The sequence below is a fragment of the Ammodytes marinus genome (assembly GCF_949987685.1).
Source record: "Ammodytes marinus genome assembly, chromosome: 8".
NCBI lineage: Eukaryota > Metazoa > Chordata > Actinopteri > Uranoscopiformes > Ammodytidae > Ammodytes > Ammodytes marinus.
This window is the reverse complement of record NC_137212.1, coordinates 9,498,434-9,521,286: the sequence shown is the minus strand read 5'-3', so window position 1 is coordinate 9,521,286 and position 22,853 is coordinate 9,498,434. Positions and strand designations below refer to the sequence as shown.

At 39.7% G+C, this 22,853-nt stretch overlaps 1 protein-coding gene across 1 annotated transcript in view; it reads right to left on the bottom strand.

The window, feature by feature from the left end:
• LOC307254230 (BMP/retinoic acid-inducible neural-specific protein 3-like) overlaps positions 1–22,853 on the bottom strand; it is a gene marked incomplete at both ends in the record, with an annotated part of 44,308 nt that overhangs the window by 19,398 nt on the left and 2,057 nt on the right. The window contains 2 exons of the mRNA XM_080032521.1: positions 6,842–7,026; positions 10,371–10,561. Of these exons, the coding sequence (XP_079888647.1) occupies positions 6,842–7,026; positions 10,371–10,561 (376 nt within the window). The remainder of the gene's footprint in view (positions 1–6,841; positions 7,027–10,370; positions 10,562–22,853) is intronic.

The window sequence follows — 22,853 nt, the reverse complement described above, 5'->3', positions numbered from 1 at the left end:
CGAAACTAGACTGCAGTGTTTACTCCTAAATGAATGAGCGGTAGCCTACTAAAACAAAGTTTACTTTGCCTCACCAGCATCATCAGATGACCATTATTCATTGGAAATAGTTTTACAACATAAACACATTACCTCATCGTGATCCATACTAACTGCCATATCTCGTTCATTCGCTTTGTGTGAGGACACTGGGACTCGTTCAGCTCCGTGAGAGGTGACAATGCATCAACTCATTGCAATCAGGTGTGTTTAGCACTTACTGGCATTAGTTGATGCTGTGTCACCCATAGACTCACGGAGCCGAAAAGAGTCCGGTGCCCTCACACTTTCAACACACGGACACACACCATATTGCTTCCTGATTATTTGAATCTTGCACTCCCTGCACGAGCTACAAAACAGCTTCACGACAGCTGGCGTCGTAATAATACTACCGCTTTTGTTCAAAGGTGTCGCCAACGTGCCGACTTACTCGTAGTAGCTTTAATTTTGACCAATCAGAGCGAGGTCAGATTCTCCGTTCTTATTGGCTGTGGGACCTTGGCAACGACGTTGATGCGTCAGTAGCGTGAGCGTTCACGACCCTAGCAGTCTGACACTAGCCTACTGTTTGGTACTAGGCTACTACGGCGGACAGCGAGTAGCAATGTCTTCACAAACGAACCCTCAATTTACCATTCCCAGGATACCAACAACTAACACCGCTAAGACAGCAAAAAAACGAGGAAAGACGAATGTTGAAAAGTTAACTGCTGAAAGGGAGACGGAGAGAGCTCGAAAAAGAGTACACCGGCCATGTATTCTTGCCCTATCACATCAAGACCTCTCCGACCGCGACCTCGTCCCCTTCCTCTGCCCCTAGGCTGCCTGCCGCTAGCAGCAGGACGTCCCCTGGCCCTATATAGCCCTCGTCCTGTGCTCAGTGTTGCCAACTCAAAGCGATTTTGTCGCTATATTTAGTGACTTTTCAGCCCCCCTGGCAACTTTTTTTTTTCAAAACAGCGACAAGCGACAAATCTAGCTTTTTTTTCTGGTGTTATTGGTGTCTTTTTTCGCCAAAGCAAGTATCACCTCTTCTCAACGAGCAGCGGGAGCACTGACACGCAGCCCGCTCCTCGCGCAGCAGCCCAGAGCAGCCCCTCCCAGCTGCGGTCAGAGCAGGAGCAAAGATAGTAGGAGATACACACACACACCTCTCCGCTCTGTTACAATTAGTTTGCTATCTTGCCTGGCTGTTACAGCTACTTTTGTTAGGCCTACCAGCACACTTACAATGATTTTAAGCTAACATACATGGTCTGTCTGTGATTAAAATGTAGATGCTCAATATGTACGTATGTAGTTATCATTACTAATGTTTAATCACCTCGGAATCGGACATGGTGTTTGTCTCCTGTCAATGTAACTGAATTCACATGAACGCGCATAGCTGTCGTTCGGAGGGAGGAACTACAGCAGGTAGAGCGTTGGGAAAACAGCCGTTGGGATCCCAACGGCTGAAACTCTCAACTGCAGCTTTAATCAATGAAAATCTTGGACTATATCCTAAAATAATACATTGATTTGTACTTTTTTATCTTAAGCCTGACTTAGTAGAAAGTCACCATTTTAACACGTCTGATTTCACTGAGAAGCTGGAACTGAATACTTAAAGCTAATACATTAACTGAAATTAACGTGATAATGATGGGAGAGAATGATGCTTCAAGTTGGAACTACCTACTCAATCTATTATTTAATGTAGATTATGTCCATGCTCCCTGTATGTAGATGGATGACAACCTGTGTATTGTTGGTATGGTGCCTCAGCAGGGCCACACAGCACTTAGCCTGTTAACGAGGTCCACTGATACAGATGGCGCCGAGTCACATCCATTATTTAAAACTGTGAGGCTTCCATATTATTATAAGACTAGTTAGGCCGGAGCATTTTTTCCTGATACAGATTCATCACTGCAGCGAATCCCTCATATGAATAATTCCACAAAAACAGCATAAAAATGTCACTTAGTGAGCTTGTGTTGTCAGATTGAGCAACAGTGGACTTTAAATGGCTGCACTTTCTGCGTGCTGGAGAAAAGGAAAAAGTAGAAAAGAGCATTAATGTTTCATGAAAATCATCGCTCATTTCAAAATTGCCTTATCCGCGGCACCTTTAACAATTGTCATTGCTTAATCTACATTTGAATATTGAGATACGTTTACAAAGCCTGTTTATTCAGGCTTTGAGGATTTCAGTGCACATTTTAAGACCACTTTGTTGCACTGGTTTACACTCTAATGTCAACCGGCGAGGGATAAGCTCATGAAATAAACGCGAGGAAAAGATGGAAGAGAATAAGATAAGAATGAGATTATTTTGTGCCCCCGAAAAAGAAAAACACAGGGACCAACGGGGAATCCTTTGGAAGAAGTACTACAGTATATACTACTGTATAGTATAGTGATACTGTTTGTTCACTGAGTCTCTTTCACAGAAAGTATTGGTCACTTGTGAAGAGGCCAAGAGGGAAAAATAATGTCCTGCATAGTTCTTTTTTCCTGTCTCTGGGTGACATTTATTTTCTTTTTTAAGAGCAATTACTGGAAGAAGTGATATTTATTTTAGGTGATGAGTATTATTGTTTTTTTATCTTGACATCTGAAGTCACACATGAGACTAAAGCCAGGAGCTATCGTCCATCTGAGTAGACCATACATTATCTGAGGTGTCTCAAGTATAAAAAACCCTGGACGGAAACCTATAGATCTTGTTAAAGGTTAAAGGGGTTGAAAACACAGTGAAAAGACAACAAGGACAGTACTGTTCCTTTCTGCATAATGAAGATGCTAAAACAATCTGCCCCTAATGAATAATTCATCCCTACTGGTGATAACAGAGGACAGAGAGCATAGTGTTGTTTTATGTGTTATTGTTTTGTTTATCTTGCCATCAAAACTGCACCAAAATGATGGGGACCGTGTTCTCAGCAGCCACCATCTGATTTTGAAGCTCCAGTCGTACTTGTGTGATCTACTGCTCCTACAAATGAAACATAACCCCTGCATGACCAACTGAATACTTGAGGCTGGCACAATTGGGTCAAACCGTCCATATCAGTTTCTCCTCCCGCATTAATAATATCTTCCCATTTTTTGTTTAATGAATCTTCAATTTGTAAGGGGCCCGGGCTGCACATCTAGGAAAGCACATTGATTGATGCAGCGCCTACCTTGCCACACCTTTATCCTGGGCTTTAAAGAGCTGCTGAATAAGGCCCGTCTGTTCTCATCTAATCTAATCTCTGCTGTTTGGGCGCATGTGATACCTTAACTCACACCACAGAATGGTTGACAAATGACAGAGCCTCTCAAAGGAAATTACTGAAATGGAAGAGCAGATTCATCACACTACGTATAACACCAGAGCCATTTTCCCCCACACTTCTATCTCGTTTTCCCCGTCTTTGATTAGTTTCCAGTGCCGCTGTTCTCTGTCCACCAGGCATGGCATTTCTACCATTTAAAATATGTTATCTCTTAAGACTAGGGGGCCAGTGCTCTTCTGAAAGGCAGCTTCCCTTTGGCATCTGTCTTCATTGGGATGAGGTAAGAACCCATGTTCAGAATTAAAGGCTGCTCACACCGTGAATATTTTACATCAGTCACCTGAAAATGCCTCACAAACAAATGTAGCCCTGAGGGCTCTTTCTCTATTCATCTCAATCAGACGGGTTTTTAGCAGCACTTTGGTTCAGTGGCGACTGCCAAATCAGCTCAACGTCCTCTTGCCAATTCACTTAAGAGAATGTTCAGTTTTATCTCTGATGGACTGTGTAGTGGTGCATCACTAAGGACACGGCAATGCAAAATGGGCTGTAGCTCAGAAAAAGGCAAGCAATTTAGTTTTTTGTAGCTGCAGCTCCATAGTCAGAAGTAAGGAAAGTATAACCTTATTTCTTATTTTCCAATGAGTTCTGTGCAAGAGCTTCCTGGCATCTCTTTCCAAACATACCACTCTGCCAATCACTATAAATAATTTAGTCATGAGTTTGCTTCACAGGATCATACTATGCTAGTGAAAACAAGAAATTAAAATGCATCACCCTGGGCTCCATGAAATTATGCATTTTGACTGTTTCCAGGCATTCATTCATTGATACCTAGATCAAATGGTTTAAACAAAGTTACTATCAAGTCAATAAATAAGGATATAGTATTAATGTAGCATGTGCTTTGGTGTGGTGCACCCAGTCATGTCAATATCGATTCAGAGGAAGGCATACATACTGTATCCATAAAACACAGTATATAGAGCACATGCCAAACAGCCTGAAGAAGATGACAGTATCTCAGATACTGTAGGTGTTTTTTCTCAGGTTCCTGATGGTATAACCTACATTGCGTTTCATTAATCTGTGATTTGCCACAAGCCGGTGTAAACACATTAAAGGCCATGCGAGGGAACAGATCCCTTTAGAACAAATAGAGAATCCGGTCTGCACTGCGAAGGGCAAACTCAGCCGATTCAATTCATTCCTCTTGATAAGAACTGACAGAATGATGAATGAATACACCCCAAAGGTATTAAGCAGTAAAAGATGCAAGGTGATATTTACATCACAAGCATATCTTGATATGCATGGGATGCTTTTCCATATAAGGGCACGCATGCATGGGATGCTTTTCCATATAAGGGCACGCATGAAAGAGCAAGGGAGGGGTAGAGTAAACAATGCTGCTCACTTAATCTCTTCTCTAGGTGGAACTATTATTGAGCGTGCATGTATACATGTTTACTCCAGTGTGTGCAAACAAAGTACAGTCAGTACAATGTTAGCTAAGAAACGGGTATGTCTTTTAATCAGAGTGTATGTTTTCCATGCGCACAGAAGTAATACAAATACAAATAAATATATAGAAGTAGAGGCAAATACAAGAGCAAGCAAAGGGACGACTTGTCACTGTAAATAGAGCTCAACAAAATGCTGATACGTTTCAGTCCTCAACACAGACCTGGATAGTCCGAAACCATTAAAATCAGTCAATGGAAGCTACTTGGCTTGTGAGTTTTCTTCGAAAAGGAAAGCTAGTTGTACCAACCCAGAATGTCCCATCTGCAGGGAAGAGATGCCCAAATATCACACATTTACATTCAAGTGACAGAGCCCTCTGCTACTCTATGAATTATGGCTCTAGTCTGAGTCTGCTGAGGCAGGAGGTCAGGGTGGATTGATAGGTCCACAAACTGAATGGGGGGACTACTGTTTGTTTCCCGTTTCTTTTTGACAGTTAGCGCTGGATTATTTACACCATCATTTCAGTTGTTGACATTTACACAGTGGCTATCATTCTAATCATGATGATCCCCTAACCTCAAATGTATGATACAACCATTTCAGAGTAGGTTTGTGCCTTCAAATTATTTTGGAGTGCTCCAACCATGCTGTTGATAGTGACAAGAGAGAAAACACTTAAATGTGTCTCAGGGCATGGAAAAGCTGTGATTTTTAAAAGTTTAAAAGTTTGGTCGCACTTGGAAATATTTATAGGGGAGTTCTACTTCTGAAATAGCTGGAGGTTACCGATGAAATGGCTGTTGTGGATTTTTCTGGTTAAGACATTAAGTTAAAATGTATTCACTATAAAGGGTTGATTGATTTAAAACTGTAAGAAGAGTTTGTGAAGTCTATCAGTCGATATGTCCGTCAACAAGGGTCTAATTCAACCAAGGACTGTTTGCTGTTCCACCCTTAAACTATGCTTACTACTCTGCATCATAATGATATTCTGCATTTGAAGCACACTAGAGTAGCCCATCAAGTACGTATTGGTGGAGTGTACACAGTTTTAAGTAATTGGTTATTACTTTGTAAGTACTGACCAATGTAGAGTGTCTTAATTTGATCCAATACTAATTCCCAGAGGGGAGCACAAGTGCATGTATTATCTCAAATCATAAGCACACAAACATGAAGACTATGTTTTGTAATAACAATACAAAACATTTTGACATCTACTGTGCTGAATAAACAATATAAAAATAAGGTCAATGGTATCTGTTGTGTTCTTCTTAACAATAAATAAATATTCAAAATCACATACCAACATAATACATGTTAGAGCATGCAATGGGTTCCATGCATAGTCCATAAATATGAGCCACTATTCATGCTTAAGATTCCATAATATCATTTGTATCTATACTTGCATTTATGTACGTGAGTAACTCATTAACTAAACGTCTGTGATTCTTCCAAGTAAAAATATAGTTGCCTAAAGGAAAAATAATTAATCAATTTGGCGATCCAAATGAATCCAAAGGGACAAGAGAAACCCTACATCCTGATCGGTCGCCACTAACAGCTCTTCTCATTAAAACAAGCTAAACCTGGCTGCCCCGGGGCCTCACTGTTTGGGACGCACGCCACATAGCAACAACATTCACGGTAACGATTCTGGCTGGGGACCTTTGTTGGATGTCATACCCTTCCCTCTCCCTTTCCCCACATTTCCTGTCTCTCTCTGCACTTTCTCTGCCAAATTAAAAACATGGAAATACTGAAGGAAAAAAAATAGCTAAACCTGCTGATTTTATGTTTTTTATTCCACTGGCCATGCTTTCTTTAATTGTTCAGTGAATTAGGTAATCTGGACCACTTGCCAGTTCCTTAAAAAATAAAATAATTACCCACTCATCTACTGAAACATAATCTGTTTTGAACAATGTCTAGTTGCAGTAATCAAACATGTGTTCTAACAAGGGGAAATGTAAAGCCTCTGGGAATGAGTTTTTGATTTTGATTTTTTTTTATTGCTATTGTGTTCGACAAAATCCCAGAGAGCAGCAGCGAGCGTTTACCTTGATGGCAGTGGAGGCAATCTGGATGTGGTGTAGCTTGTGAAGGGTGCTCTCCCTGTCAATAAAGTAGGAGGCAGCCAGCTGGTGTAGAGCTTCCAGTGTCACAGCTGTGCCATTAGATTCAGTCACTTCAGGCGTCCGACTCAACTTCCGCTTGTCCACAAAGATCATTAACGACTCTTCCCCTGTGAATGTACACACAAGCATATACATTTGCACACTCCATTAATTGCTCATTTCCTGTGAACACATACACACATACATAATGTTTTAAGTGGTGGTGTGTTAAATATTAACCAATGAACACCCGCCAGCGCTCATTATACATTACACATTACACATTATATAGTATAAATAAAAATGTTCTAAGGGTGAAATATACAAAACAAAATAACTGCCTTTGCTAATTTTATCCCATGGCCAAAACCTCCAAATGTGTACGATACAAATAGTCTTGATCAACCAAAATAAGCCTCTAGATCAGGGCTGTACGCTTATGTTTTTAGGTGGTAGCACTGGTGCTAGCAAGCAAAAAAAATCAGTAGCACAAACATACATTTGGTAGAACACAAAGTATGGTCGAAAACTTGCATAACCTTAACCCTTGCATTTCGCTCTAATTACCTTTGAGCCTGTCATCTTGGTCTCATTTGAGATTATCTATTAATATTATATCCTAGTCTGTGCAGTAATAATTGTAGAAAAATGAATAGCACTGATTGCAATTCAGACAAAAGAACCAAACCTGCCATTTTCAATGTTTTGCTGATTCAGAATTATTTCTCCCCATAAAAATATAAAAATAATATCTATATCTATATATTTTTTTGTATAGGGGAAGGTGGGGTGATTTGTGCATTTTGGAAGTTGCAAAACCCCTTGTTTCTAGAAAACCGTGGAAGAAATTGGAAATGTGACCACATATTTAAGAAGAGCCATCCATTTGACTCATCCTGTAAAGAAGGGAGACACAAGGAATAAGATATAAGCACATTTAAGCTCAAAAAACTGTTTTGCCTTTCAAAGTAAAATTTCCATGATCAAGGTTTTTTGATTATTGTGTCTGAACAATTATAGACACATTTGAAAACATTTGACACATGTTTTAGTGCTTTGGTATGCTACACTTTGAGTCTATATAGTTAGCACAATGTCAAACCTAAATTGCTGCATCATGCCTATTATCCAAAATTCTGGGGATGGGGTGATTTGTGCGCAAGGGCCTGGGTGAGTTATAAGTAAGTAAGTAAGTAAAATGTATTTATAAAAGCACATTTATGACAGTTTGCACTGTCCAAAGTGCTGTACATAGTGCATTCAGTAGGTAAACAATGAAGGTAAAATAACAATAACCAAAATAAAAGACGTAAAGCCCATACATCCACATAAACACAGATAGTAGTGCAGAGGTAAGTAAGTAGTGCAGAGGTTAATGGGGAGGAAACACCAGGGTGTACATTGGTGTTTTGAGCCTTGATTTAAAGGCAGAAATGTAGGGGGAATCACATTTGTCAGGTGGCAGTTGGTTCCACAAGCACGGAGCAACTAGTGCAAAGTACATTTCTGAGAGTTGTGCCAGTGGCATGGCTGTATACGCTGGTCACCAAAAGAAAGTGATTGTCTACAGTAGCTCAGAAGAGAGTGACATCTCAATTCCACTTAACGACACCACTGATGAGAGTTCAGATGGCCAGAAAGATGATGATGGTGACTTTTAGTGGGGTGATTTGTGCGTCAAGACAACTTTTTTTCCGAAAGCTATATTTCTTAAACAGTTTATTCCAGATCCAAAGTTTTTATTGCCAGGGATGCACAACATCCTGAAATATATGTACATATTTGAGTTGGAGACATAACTGTCAAGGCCTCACTTTAAAATCACTTTGAGTAAAAAGTTGCACAAATCACCCCACCTTCCCCTATACATCTAATTATTATATTATTAATAATACATTTTTTTTGGAAAATGGCCTTCTGTTAATTAAAACCAAACTTTAAAAAATTAAACAGCCTATTAAATAAATAAGTATACATGGTACAATTTAGGATAAATTAAATAGGTTGTTGTGAATGTGTTGGGAGTAGTTCTTGCTCTCTGCAGCCATGTCTGCAGCTGAAGGAGTTGATTTTCAAGCTAGACCACTGCAGGGCTGTGAAGCGCTAACTTCTTGTTAACTCACGTTTTTACTAGTAACAGGCTTTTAATGTGAAGGCACACAGGAAATGTTCTGTTTGCACACGCGCTAACTTTAAGAGCTGTCTCCTTCCGGTTATTACCGTTGGTGAAGTTTTTAGACGCTAGAATCGTCGCACAAGCACAGAATGATCCCGAGCACACATCTTTCACCTGCCAAAGTGGAGGGTGGACTCAATAACTTACTTGCCTAAGACTAAATTTACCCGCAGTGTTAATGTAGAGCCCTCTAAGCAGTGTTGTGTAGCGCTCATCTGTCTCTCAAAGAGACAGCATCTGCTCATTAGCAACCTGTCGCATGAGTGCGAGTGGACTTGCACGTGATCCATTTCAGTAGCAAATGCGATCATAACGGTTGCACTGTACAGCCCTGCTCTAGATGCTTAGTCCAGAGCATCTGGCACTCTCTATGGATCTTATTTGTTTCGGGCGCAACCCAACGTTGCCCCAGGAAAAATATAAAATATCCATCATATAAGAATGACAGGTTACCACATGTCTCAACCGTTGTGTGGAATGTTATCCACTCACTTCACAACTCACTAGAGTCCGGAAACCTTTATAAAACAAACAAAAATATTGAATGGGATGAGATTATTTCTTGTGTTTCCAAGACAAATAAAGTTAATTGAATACTAATATATTAATATATAATTATTTTAAAATATGCTACATAATGCTCATTAAAAAACACTCAGACAAACTACCCATTATGATAAAAAGTAATACTCTTGGTTATATTTGGCCATTATTTAACTGTGGTACTTCTTTATTTTTTGTTTGCAACACACAAGGCACAGGATTGTCATTCCAGTCTATTTTAAAAAATGTTTGTGTGAAGATGTTATGGACAAGAGGTACACAATGAAAATAACCATTAGGGGAGTTGAGAGGAGATTGTGCTGCAGATAGCCACGGTAGTGTTGTTGTGAATAACAGTACTCTGGCTAATTCACGTTCGGAAACAGAGGATGCACTGTCAAACTGAAAACACAGATGTGTACACTTTGAATTAGGTACTTTAAGCTTAAATGTCCACAAACAAACTAGCTCTCACAGCTTCGACAGTATTTCATTAGATCATTGGGCATCAAATATAAATAAACCCTAGACCATTATTATTTTATGTCAATCCACAGTTGAACACTTTGAAGTTTCTGAGGTCATTGGAAGGTTCCTGGAATATATCCTATTGGGGAAGAGTGCCACGTGTTTTTTCCTGGGTTTGGGCCACCTGGAAGCCCCAAAACTTCACCTTTCAACACCTCCTCTCTACTATGTGTTGCGGCGGGTCAATAAAAGCAAAGACAATCACAGCCCATCTACTTTATTTACCTCCCAGCGTAGCGGAGAGCAAGAAGTGGGTTCCGTATTTTCTGATAATGTTGTCAGTGATGGCGCGGAGACTGGGCCTCCTGCCCAGGTGCCTAATGGTCTGGAGGAACTCGGGGTCCAGTGGTAAGGAAAAGCCATTGTTCTCTTGTCTCTCCAGGGCCAAGTTGTTCACCTTCCAGCGGCCAAACTCCCTGCAATGTCAGACAAACACACAGTCAGTGAAAGCACAAAAGGACACTCACCACATGAAAGCAGCATGCAGGCACATTTGAGAGAAGTCGCAGGTCCAACAGAAGCCCAGCGTTATTTGAATTCACACACAATACAGTCCCCATTTAGAAAGCCTTTGTCAAGAAAAGACACAGAGCTGGAAGCTGTGCAAAGACGACCACAATGAGAAGACTAAATCCAAGTGGCTCTGAACTGTTATTCTCTTTTGTTCTTGAAACGGAAAATAATGGGGCCAACTGTTGTGATTTTGAAATGAGCAGGACACAGCTGTTCCCTCATACTTGGATCTGTTCATGGCCGGGCGTAATATATGGTTTCTGTATGACCTCTAAGTGAATCTTGTGGGCCACTCTAAAAAAGATGAATGGTGCCATGCTGTGTCTACCTCCGGCTCTGAAAAATTGCTTTGTGCTATATTGGAAAAACATTATTGTTTTGACCGATTTCAAATAATAGTGCAATATTTTCAAATCTGAAGTCACTTTCTGAAATGGGCTATAATCATGGATGGAGTCTTGCTGCTTTGAGGGCCTCTGTGCGAAGGAACCGGCTTCATCCGAAGTCATTTGATATCTAACCTGGCCTTGGAGCATACTAGCTGCCTTTATCTTCCAAGTGCAGACTGAGTGCTGCTGCTTGATGAATAGATTAGCGCTATTCAAATACAGCGGGTGAAAAATATCTCTACCTCAACCTAGCAGGGGAGACATTTAAGACCTTTCAATCACTGTTGGGAAGGTGGTTTACTTGCCTTTGGGAATAGGACAACAAATGGAAAGTGTGTATTTGCTAAGTAAAGCTGAAATACATGAGATCCCATTCGTTAAAATACACGCTCATATGTCACTCATAAGAGTGACTTAAATACCTCTCCTGATCTCCATATCCCCAACACTCTCCATTTAACCCTCCTGGTTCTTATACAATCCTGGGAAGCCCCTTTTAAAGAATGTAACAAAAAATAAAAGCAAACATTGGTAACCTCCCTCGGCCGAACACTTCATTATCCCGACCTGCGACTGAGATGAAGACAAGTAAAGTGGTTCACAAGTGAGCAGAGGATTCAGAGTTCATTTATTTCAATCTTCAGACCAGAAAAAGAAAATGTTGACAATCAACAGCATTACTCAAACAGTCTTACAACAACTGAGACACCCTGATGAGAAGAATCACTGCGATATTTAGTTTGGATATTTTTACAAAACTTAATTACCATTTCCGAGATTACAAACAAACACAAATAAGTTATTGAACACAGCAACACAAAAAAACTCAGCCATTGTTATCACCTTGATTTGATTATAGAAAGATGCAGACTTGAAGATGATGTATCAAGACAGACTCACGTGGCCAATTTGCAGCTACCTCCTACCTCTACTGCCTGCAATAAGGATATCAATTTGACTCATAAACCTACTAAAATGTCTAATGAACCATCCAAAATTCAAGGTTTTCTCGTAAAAATGCTTGGCAGATTTTTTGTGAAGGAGCAAATAGTAAACTTAACACCCTATGGATGCATAGACTCCTAACCAATGCATTTGCACACCCTGCAGCTGCAAACATCTCAACAAAGAGTGCCCTTGCTGCAACCACTTTTTCTAAATCGCACAGAATATCACAAAGGCCCCATGGGTGAGGGCCTGCTGCCAATCAATTTCACACCAATAACAATGATCCCCGGAGACAAATACAAAACTGAAAACAGCTCATTAAGACCTGTTTGATGTCAGTGTTTCTCTATAACGAGCGGCCATTAGTATTTCTTTCCGTCCACCGGGGCCCGCTGAAGAAGGAAGCAGCCGAGAGAGAGAGAGCACTTAACTGTGATCGACACGGTGCCTCGCTACCCTCGCTGCTCACTGATGGACATTTATAAATGATGCCACGGCTAAGCTGCAGAATACAGCACACACAGATACAGATTGGTGGCAAAGGACTTCAATTTAACCCCACCTTTTGCACAGAACACACACACATACGCACATATACTGCAGGTTTATTTCACCCTTAACTCCTCTCGGTGTGTTGCTGAGTGAGTGGATTAGGCTATCACAGACCCATGCACACACACAATAACACATACAGGCGGCAGGTTTATTACACCCACAGCTCTGTGCAGCAGGGGGCTAGCTGCACATCTACCTGTCAGGCCCCCCTCTGAGTGAAGTGGTGAGCCGTGCACCAGGAGGTGAGGAGATACTGGAGCAAGAAGGGGGCTGCGATCAGAGTTGTACCCTGCTACCTGTCCATCACATCCAGGTCCATCACTGCGTACACATTGCCTAAGGGCGCCCTGCGTGGTGCCCAACATATGAATCAAGGGAATCAACCTAACGAATAAACTGCTGATGCCCGTTGTAACGTGCTACCGAGCATAACCATGCAGTTTAGTATGGTATGTGACTGACTGAGCAGGGAATGTTAACTGGGAAATTAAATTAGTTTGACTTTTCTTCTTAAAATAGACAAAACACTGTGTGCTTTAAGAACAGTAGAAACAAGACTAGCAATAAAACCTTTTCCATTGGATCAATGCTATAAACTATACTAATTTGCTACTTTAGTAATAAGTGTGGCCCAGCCCCACATTCACCATTGTTTGGATAAGCCTCAATGTAATTCTTCTTTGTGGAACATACCTGAGGGAGAATCTAATCAAAGGCCTTCTGCAAGGGGACATCTTGATCACCTGGTTAATAAAAAGCCCTCAAGTTATTTTATGACTGCTTCATAATTTTGTGAAATGATTGGAAACCATTGTGGGGCACATCACATATTTTGAACTTTTGAAGAAAATAAAAACATGTTAAATTAGGTATTTAGATATATTTCAGAATGATTTCAGTTGTTTGTCCCCTTCCGCCTGAAAAACCAAGCCACCAATGAATAACTTCGGCACAAGACACAGGTGATCTGCATCACCTGAGGACATCATGTAACTGATGCTTAAACCAAACTCTGTTGCATTAAATTAACATGCACATACTTTCTAGCTGGAATTACCGCCTCAGATGATTTTGTATGAGGTTGAAATTGCACAACCTGTCCTCCTTTATAACAACAGCTAGCGGCTTCTTTCAGTTCAAATTTGAAAAATATATAATCTATGGTTAAAATCCCTTTACAGCTGCAAGTTAGTCTAGTATGAAATTAAGCCCAACAGCTCGACAATTCTGCTGATGCTGGTGTATCAATCATATTAATGTTAGCATGGGGAGCCAACATGCATTATCATTTTGACTCATAACAACACTTGAATGCCACAATAAACTCAAACTCTCTTTGCAAGTGTTCTGGATAATTGCATGTACTCTTTCTGACAGCAGGCTGATTGCCAGTAGGGTCCCTTTTTCTTCCATATCTCATTTTCTTGCTGTTTTTCTCAGAAACTGTAAAATTACTTTTTTGTGCAGTTGGGCCATTGCCCCACACATCAAAACTTTCGGTCAAACTTTGATTTACTGAATAATTTTAAAATACTGAAAAATTCATGTGGAATGCAATACAGTTGTAGTTGTCTTTATATAGTAATTAATTCACAGTGTGAGCCATATTAGTTGTATGAAAGGCGAGGAGGTTAATTAAATGCATTCTCGTATTTAATGGATGGACTCAGAAAATTCTAATTTCACCTCTGACCTCATGCAGCACTGACCCTCTATTTGAATAACATGTATTTATTTCAATGCACACAATAAGTATGTGAATATTAGCTGCCTTCAAGAAAATACTATTTCTCAAAGAGCTTATGGTAATGTACGTTCTACTGATTTGTTTTGCCGGATAACTTTCAAAGGGAAACCATAATAGCTGGTTACATCATGTTGACAGGCAATGTTTTTTTCAGGCAAAGCTAGAACTGTATTTTTTTACAAACTCTAGGTCTTGAACACTCAAGACAAAGGTTTGCAACTGTAGTTATCCTTGTATTTAATTTAGGTAACACAAGCACCATATAGTTAAGTTTAAGATTTTAGTAATATATTGAAAAAAGCACACTTGTCCTGTTGGCTGTGAAGCACTTGTGCAACATACTTCTCTCAACAACATCACTCTGTTTTGTTAGTTGCTAATAGTATGTATTGCAAGTGGAGATTATGCTAGGAAAACCAATTAAATACGATTGTTAGTTAATCATCTAATATCAGTTCCATTCAGGATCAACTTTTTTCAACTTGGCAGCTAATTAAATTAACATAGAAAAACAATATTTGGCCGTGACCGGATTAGTTTACAACTTGTTAGACCTACAATATTTAAACAAAGCTCTACAAAGACTGTATTTAATTAAGTGTATAAAAAAGAAGAAACAGAAACATCAATGAGTAAGGAGGTAAAATAGGTAATGTTATGTATCGGTAATTGTTTGATTTAAAAATGTACGTATATTAACACAAACATATAACATCTCAAGACAGTTACCGTACCACGGTAGACAAACATTTACTTATCATTAAAAGGGCTCGAGCGAGAACATGCTGTGTTTTGTAGCTAGGTTACCCCAGATACCAAAATAACCCATTGGTTGATGTAGACTCAAAGTTATTTCAAGGACCTCCCCAAAGAGAATTGTGCAAAACGGGAGAAAAGTCCTTCATGCTTCAATCAGTAACATAAACCAAATTACATTTATTTGGAAGACCTTGCCAGCATACAGCTTCACTTCTTTCAATGTTGCAGATATTTTACTTTGCTGCAGTTTGCCTTTCTTCTCCCCTGCTTTAATCTGATGTGACAGTGATCCTTCTGAATATGCATGTGCCATCAACTACGGATACATATTTTTTGGAAAAAACTAAGAATTACAAAGAGAGAGGCTTTTAATTTGAAGGACATCAGAAGAAATTCTACACATGCTGGCAGCAGAGCGAGCATTTTTCTGAAAGGCACCTTCATGGTGGTCTACACCAACTCTGTTTATTGAGCTACTTATGATACAGAAAGTTGGTGACTCAAATAGGAGTGTGAGTAAGAAGGGGAGAAAACAATTGAGATAATTTAATATTTTAGTTTATCTTACCAACGTGGAGAAAAACAGATCGAAAGCGATATTAAGACAGATGAACAGATTGTAATGATGTTGTTAATAGCTTTTGGTTGTGAATGCTTCACGAAATTGCCACCAGCAGTTTATTGTCCAACAACATCAAACATACTTCAGACCATTAATTTGTGAAAATCCTATTAAGAAACCTACTGAGAGGTCCTGTAAACAAGACAGCATGCTGCTATCTGCTCATGTTGCATCATCATGTATTTGATTATTCTAAGTGATACTCAAGTACATTTCAAACACTCCATTACCACCTGTGACCATTGTCACGGAAATTGTATAACTCCTGTGGATTTTTAGAATTAATTGCAAAAATAAACAATGGATATACAGATACTGCTTCTAGACTTTACTGCTTTAGTTGTATAGATAAACCTTACATCATACTCTTCTGAAATGTATTTCATGCTTGCAGCTGAGGAATATTGCGGCACATAAAACCCAAACTTATATTTTTTGCACGCAAATATTGATAGGAATTAAAAAATGGGAATACAATGCAGTGAACTGTAAGGTGCTGGTGTTACCTTTTGGACAGAGCCATGCTAGTTGTTAACTGCATCCAATCTTCATGGTAAATTAAGATAATCGTTTACTGGTTGGAGCTTTTTTTTAGCGTACATATGTGAGAGCGGGAGAGGGAAATGAACGGCAAAGAAGTAGATAAACATATTTCCCAAAATGTTTGTGTCTTTAAAGGACAGTGGTAACTGGAGGACATATCATATAAACTGTCATCCAACCTGACCTCAAAACAAGGTCTTGACATGCAACTGCCACCTTCTAGGACACACACACACACACACACACACACACACACACACACACACACACACACACACACACACACACACACACACAATATTATCAGGACAACTTTGCTGGAGAGGACATCTAAACTCTCAGTTAAAATAACACATTTGTACTGAGATAATCAGGCATAGTTACAGTAGTTCAGACAGAGCATTGAACTTATGCTTAAATTAATAACTGATGTAAACCATGAATAACACAGCTGATGCAAACCAGTGGCTCATTTATCAGCTGCTTCCCTACATCATCCAATGACTTGTGTTCAGGTGTACACAGTGTCATTTACACATGACTAATTCTCGTTCCAGATTCTCTGATAACTTTCTCAAAGCTCTATTGTTGTGTCCTTTTCATAAATGGTTTAACATGTATATTATACTTTTTCATGTAAAACAACAACAAACAAACCCTAACAAAACGGAAACAGCAGCATCAACTGTTATCATTTTACATTATTTTAACCTACTGAGGCGACTCAAAATCTCCACATTCCAATGTAGTGAAACCGTGAAATATGGCACAGTGGGAGAGAAAACAGATAAGATGTCTTAGGAGGGTGCGTTTTGTTAGAAAAGCAATTGCATTATTGATTTGCAGCTCACATGAATATCACAACACATCTGATAACAGAAAGCAAGGGCAAGTCAGAGAGAGAGAGAGCATGATTTGCAGGAGGGTTTTCTGACATGAAGACTGTTGATCCCTTTTGTCCTGCAATTTGTCATAATGTTGACAGGAGACTTCACTGCACACACACACAACAATGCATGCCTGGAATCACATTGTGTTCATAATGAGGCTTGCACATACTGTCAACACACGCTGTGCATACACTCAGCCTCACAAACACTCATACGCACACACAAACAAAGGGAATAGAAAATAAAAGAGCTACCAGCCACGCTACATCCTGCTCCTCTAGCACACACACACACACACATGTATCACTGTACATCCACATTGACTCATCATTACGACGTGTAGGCTGCATTATGTCCTTACACACTGGAACAGTCGATAACCAAGCTCTTTCTAATCCGGTTCTTGACGTCATCATTCCTTTTAATATGAACACATTTAGCAATGTTATCACTGGGAAGCAATCTATCTAGGAGTTCAGTGACTGTCTTATATGAGAGACGTTGACTCAAATTAAATCTTTTCACACAGGATGGTAAGAATGATGAAACTTAGTTGGGGGTTAAATGTATACCTTTATAGCTATCAAGAGGCAACTTCACATCATTGTTGGAATTCTTGAAAGTTGATAGGGCCAACACATGATTGGGAGGGACATGAAACGTCTCCTTTTAGTTTCCTTTTTGAAAAGACATCAAACCCACAAAGAAACCTGCGTTGAGAAGAGCTGCTATCGGTTCTCCACTCATGACACCAGTATAAATGTTGGGCAAACAATGATTTGTCATTGTTTTAGTTAAGTTTCGGTGTGGGTGATGTTGTATCAGTTTCATTGATTATATTTCAGATGCATTTGCATATAAAAGTCCTGCTGAACTATAAGTTGAGCCTTTGGGGTCAAAGCAATCTCTACTCGAACTGGTAGCAAGACGCTATTCCTCAATTATCATAGCTCAGGGCATCCGTGCAAAATACACTCAAACACACTTGAGTCTCTCTTTCATAAAAAAGCAGCTTCCATGGACCTCAGGCCCTGATAACTCCCCCATCACACACTTGTCAGAAGCCATAAGCTCAGCGCGTGATGAAGCGCTCGTCACTGCCATGGCTGCCAGTGATAGAGAACAGGAGCCTGCTCCGGTTCTGTCCCGCAGACACATTCAACCTCTGACTGGAGGACAATAGACTTGTTCAAGCATTGTACAAGCTGCTCAGGCATTCACGCATGACAGAAAACAGGAGTTTGATGAAATGTGTATCTTCTGCTCTTTCTGGGTCAGTTATGCCAAGTGCATGCAAAACAATCCTTACCAAATACAAATTCCGGACACTAATATATTGATTAGAGACAATCGAGACAATTGGATGAGGCTTACCTTGCAAGTGCCTGTGCACCACAATGTCAGATTCAATTTGGTTTTGTATGTCAGAACACTGGAAAGGCAGAGAGAGAACATGCTGGAATGTGTTCGGGATTTAAAGAAACATAACACCAATAATAAATGGAGCTTGAAGTGAACCCACTGTATCTAACCATCTTTATGTTGAATGGTAATAATACCAAGGCAGAATGGTTTCATTTACCTTTTGTTATCGTCATAGATACCTTCTTATCCTCAAATTGCTCCCATGTTTTGTAATTTCATGACACGGAAAATCTCACAGTGCTGGCGTTATCTGTTCCCGCTGAGTAGTACATTTAAAAGTAGCTCAATATTGTTTTACAGCAAACATTGTTAGAAAGGAAGTCGGTGTGGGTGCTTTGGGTACAAGCATGTTATTTTGAAGCCAGAGACAGCGGTTGTGCCAATCCCCTGTGTGCCGCAAACCAAGTAGGTAATCTTACAACAAGTCCGACAAAATAGGTTGTTTATCATTGACTTCTGAAATGTTTTATTGAACTTGCATCCCTAACTGCACAACAGCATTGTTTGATTTCCTAAACCCTTACAAAATGAGTAATATGAAAGTCTCTCTTTGGTTGGGCAATGTTCGGAAAAGATCATGGTGATGGGTTATGGACAATAATGTTGACATTTAGAGAACAGTCTTCGCTGACATAACCATCCACCCAGAACTCCTTAGCTTTGAGATGTGTCAGTGCTGTCACAACATCACTTATTGCATCTGAGAGACAACAGTTGTTATTAACATGGACACTTTAGGTCAAAGTAAAAAAGGGCCATTTTAGCATAAGAACAAGCGACCACTCATGTTTGTTTCGGTGAGGACAGCCTGAATCCTTCCCTATGTTTACGCAAGTTGTTCAATTTCCTTATGTTTGCATGATTATAAGACATATAAAACATACTTAGGAACTTGTAAATCTTTATGAAAGAGTCCACTTTTTACTCTGATGATTATAAATGGCCCGTAACAGCAAATGAGACTATCAGCAAAACAATGGAATCAACAAAAACCGAAAGTTCCTCTTAGCTACTTTCATTAAATAGTCAGGGGAGGACCGAGTACAGATTCCTTGTAAACAAACACAATTATGTATACATTCAGCTGTTATGTTATTGTCATATACACAACACTTACTGAAGCAGTCGTTGGCAATGGGAGTCTTAGTCTGCAGTTTCAACAGATGCTTTACAAAATGTACAACGCAAATCATGGAAGTGAAAAAGAGAGTCTACGACATGAGGTCTAACAACAGTTTACAGACAAATTGCTATGGGGATTAACTATCAGTGTTGGCAAAGTGCAATCAGAATACGATCACACTGCATGTGGATATATACAAAAAAGTGTATTTATGAGGTCATCTCACAGTAAGTTTGTATATACATGTCCTTTTTTTATTTGATGAATGAAATATTTGTATTCAAAATGCTAAACATGTAGCCTTAAGAAGAATGAAATACTTCTCGCCATTGCTATAGTTTCCTTGCCGTTGTATATTTGTTTATTCTATCCCATTGTATAGTCTCTCTCAAATGTGCTGCCTCATTCAAAACACAATGGCCGGATCATAAACACGAGACAGATAAAGCGCAATAGGCTTTACTTTCTCCACATCTAAATGACACTATTACACGGCGCAGCAGAGGTATTTTAACATCATGCTGCTGCATTGTATTCTCTCTGCAAACACGTCTGCATATAATTGAAACACTAATCATTCCATAATTACAAGAGACAACTCCTTACATCAAATGGAGTCAATGTAATAGCCAATGGGCTGACAGGAGAAAAAGAGGGGGGAGAAAACACGGGAGATGAGGCGTGTTATAAAAGTTATGGCCCATGAAGAAGAAGAAAGGAGGAGCTGACATTTTGACTAATATGCTAGCGTCTGTGGATACGGCTCCACTACACTCTAGAAATCATGGGACAAGGGCTTCTCGCTTCCACATAAATGATTTCACAACACCCCAAGCTTCTGAATTCTTAAAGGAAATGTGTTTTTGTTCATTTTAAAACCATTCCCACCTCTGATGTGCACGTAAAAAGGGAACACAACCAATCTCTAATTTGAACTTGTGCCATCAGCGTGAACAAGAAGAGCATTCAAAACGAGAAAAGCTGTCAATTGCTTTTTATGTGTCTTTTTTAACATGTACCCACAGTAGGGATGCACATATCGACAACATGTATCAACGTTTAAATTAAAGTTTTGATTTAGACTATATCGACTAGTCCATAAGCAATAAAACACGGAGAAAACCAAGCCCAATGTAAACTGTACGATTAAAAAAATGTAGGAGCCTAAACATTCCTCTAGACAATTACAAAAACCGTAAATGTAAATGTTGCTATGTATATGTGGCACGCTGTTTATTATTAAGATTGTTCAAATTGAGATAACATCCCTTCATCTGATACACATACTGTAGGCTACCAAACAAATTTACACAATGACAAAAAAATTAAAATTATTATTAATGATTATACATCTGCGTCTGAGTGATAAAATACAGTTGTTGTGTCTTATCATGGCTGTTAAGAAAAACCTTTGTGCTTGTGCTCTATCACCATTTTATCTTTCTCCCTATTTTACTAATCCACACCTCCATATGTATATGCGTTTTCATACAGTAGATGATTCACACATATAATTTTCAAGTGCACTTGCCGCTTTTCCACATGCTGGGCAATACATTTCTTATCGGCTGGTGCCGACTAGTGAGGCAGGGGGTGTTTGAACGTATAACCGACTAGTCATGTGCATCCCTAGGTGCATCCACTGGAAAAGCAAACGTGAAAACAGTTGACTGTTTTCAGTATAAAACGTGAAGCCATAAAGCTTTGGTTACATAATGCGAACCTTGCCAGGATAAGAGAAAAATACAATATAATGAACGGGTGTTTGAAAACCACCATTATGCTTGATATAATGGGTGTATTTCTCTGCAATCACAGCGGAAGTAATATTGTTAAGTGCCACTATGCCTGTTTCCCACCGCCTTTGAGCCCACTGAATATATGAATTCATCACTCCCCTTCCTGCATTTGATCAGACCTTGAGATGAAAAAAAACACTTATTTCACCCAGGAGCATTTGCAGTCTGAAAAGCACAATGTACATTACATTGATGGGGTGGAAAGCAGTAATTCTTCAAGCTTTTTAATCTATCCTCTAATACAGTCCACAGAGGAGATGAAATGTTGTTGGTACAGGAATTCAAACCTTTATCACTTCACTCTGAAAAAAAAAACTCCATTAAAAGTATTATTTTTGGGAAATTGACTGTTATTACAAAGGGGCTACACGCAATTCTGGTTCAGTTATGGGCCAGTAGGGGGGGATGAAGCCCTGGTTACTCCCATGTCCTCTCCCCCCAGTACTAAAAACTCCTTCCAATCCTCTCCCCTCATCTGCGAATCCTTTTCCCCTGCCCCCTGACGGGAAAGGCCAACTGCGCTCTGGAGAATATTTATGAGTGAGGGAGAGCAATTGGTTTGAGATCATTTGCCAAGGGAGGGAGGGAGGGAGGGAGAGGGACAGAGAGAGAGAGAGAAGAGAGAAAGGGATGGGAGTGTGAGATGCACAGGGAGATATGTGCAGGGACAGAGGGTGTATTGTAATGCGTGTATTTCAACTTCCTAAAACCTGGTGGTAAAAGTAAAAGTAATGACTCCATTTATATTCCTGCGTCTTTACTTCTGTATATGTGCACCTCTATTATGTGGCACTGCTTTTTCATACACACACATTTCTACAAGAGGCCAGTTCGGGTTTTGGACTCAGCCCACAGCAATGTCGAGTCAAGTAATAAACGTCAGGTGATAAAACTTTTACTGACCCATGAAGGACTATCATTTGTTCCCAAGACGCAGACCACTGTTTTTGATCGGTACAAATGACTGGAAGATTGCTTTGCCTGGCTTTCAAAGGTCATGAGTCTGTAATGGAACAAACATAATAAATACATTTGCAGGCCATTGCATTTTGAAGTCACTTTCCATCTCTAGTGATGTCAAACAGGCATCCTCGACTGCTCAACAATGGACAGGTTTTGCTACGGGTGCAAAACATTTAAAGTCTAAAAAACGCTAAAAAATGTTCCGCTCTTTAACATGCTGACATTCTATTTCCTTCACTCCAGTTCCCATTGTATTTTTCCCTGTTATTGGTCAGCTTACTTCTATCCTTCGGAGGAAACTGAAAAGGCCACTGTAGCTCAAGGGGAAAGGAGGGTTATAGACTCGTCAAGTTTGCATTTCTAAACATTTGCTTGATAGAGGTCAAAATGATGGATCTGGAAGGGAAACCGGCCCTATGAAACTTTCAATCT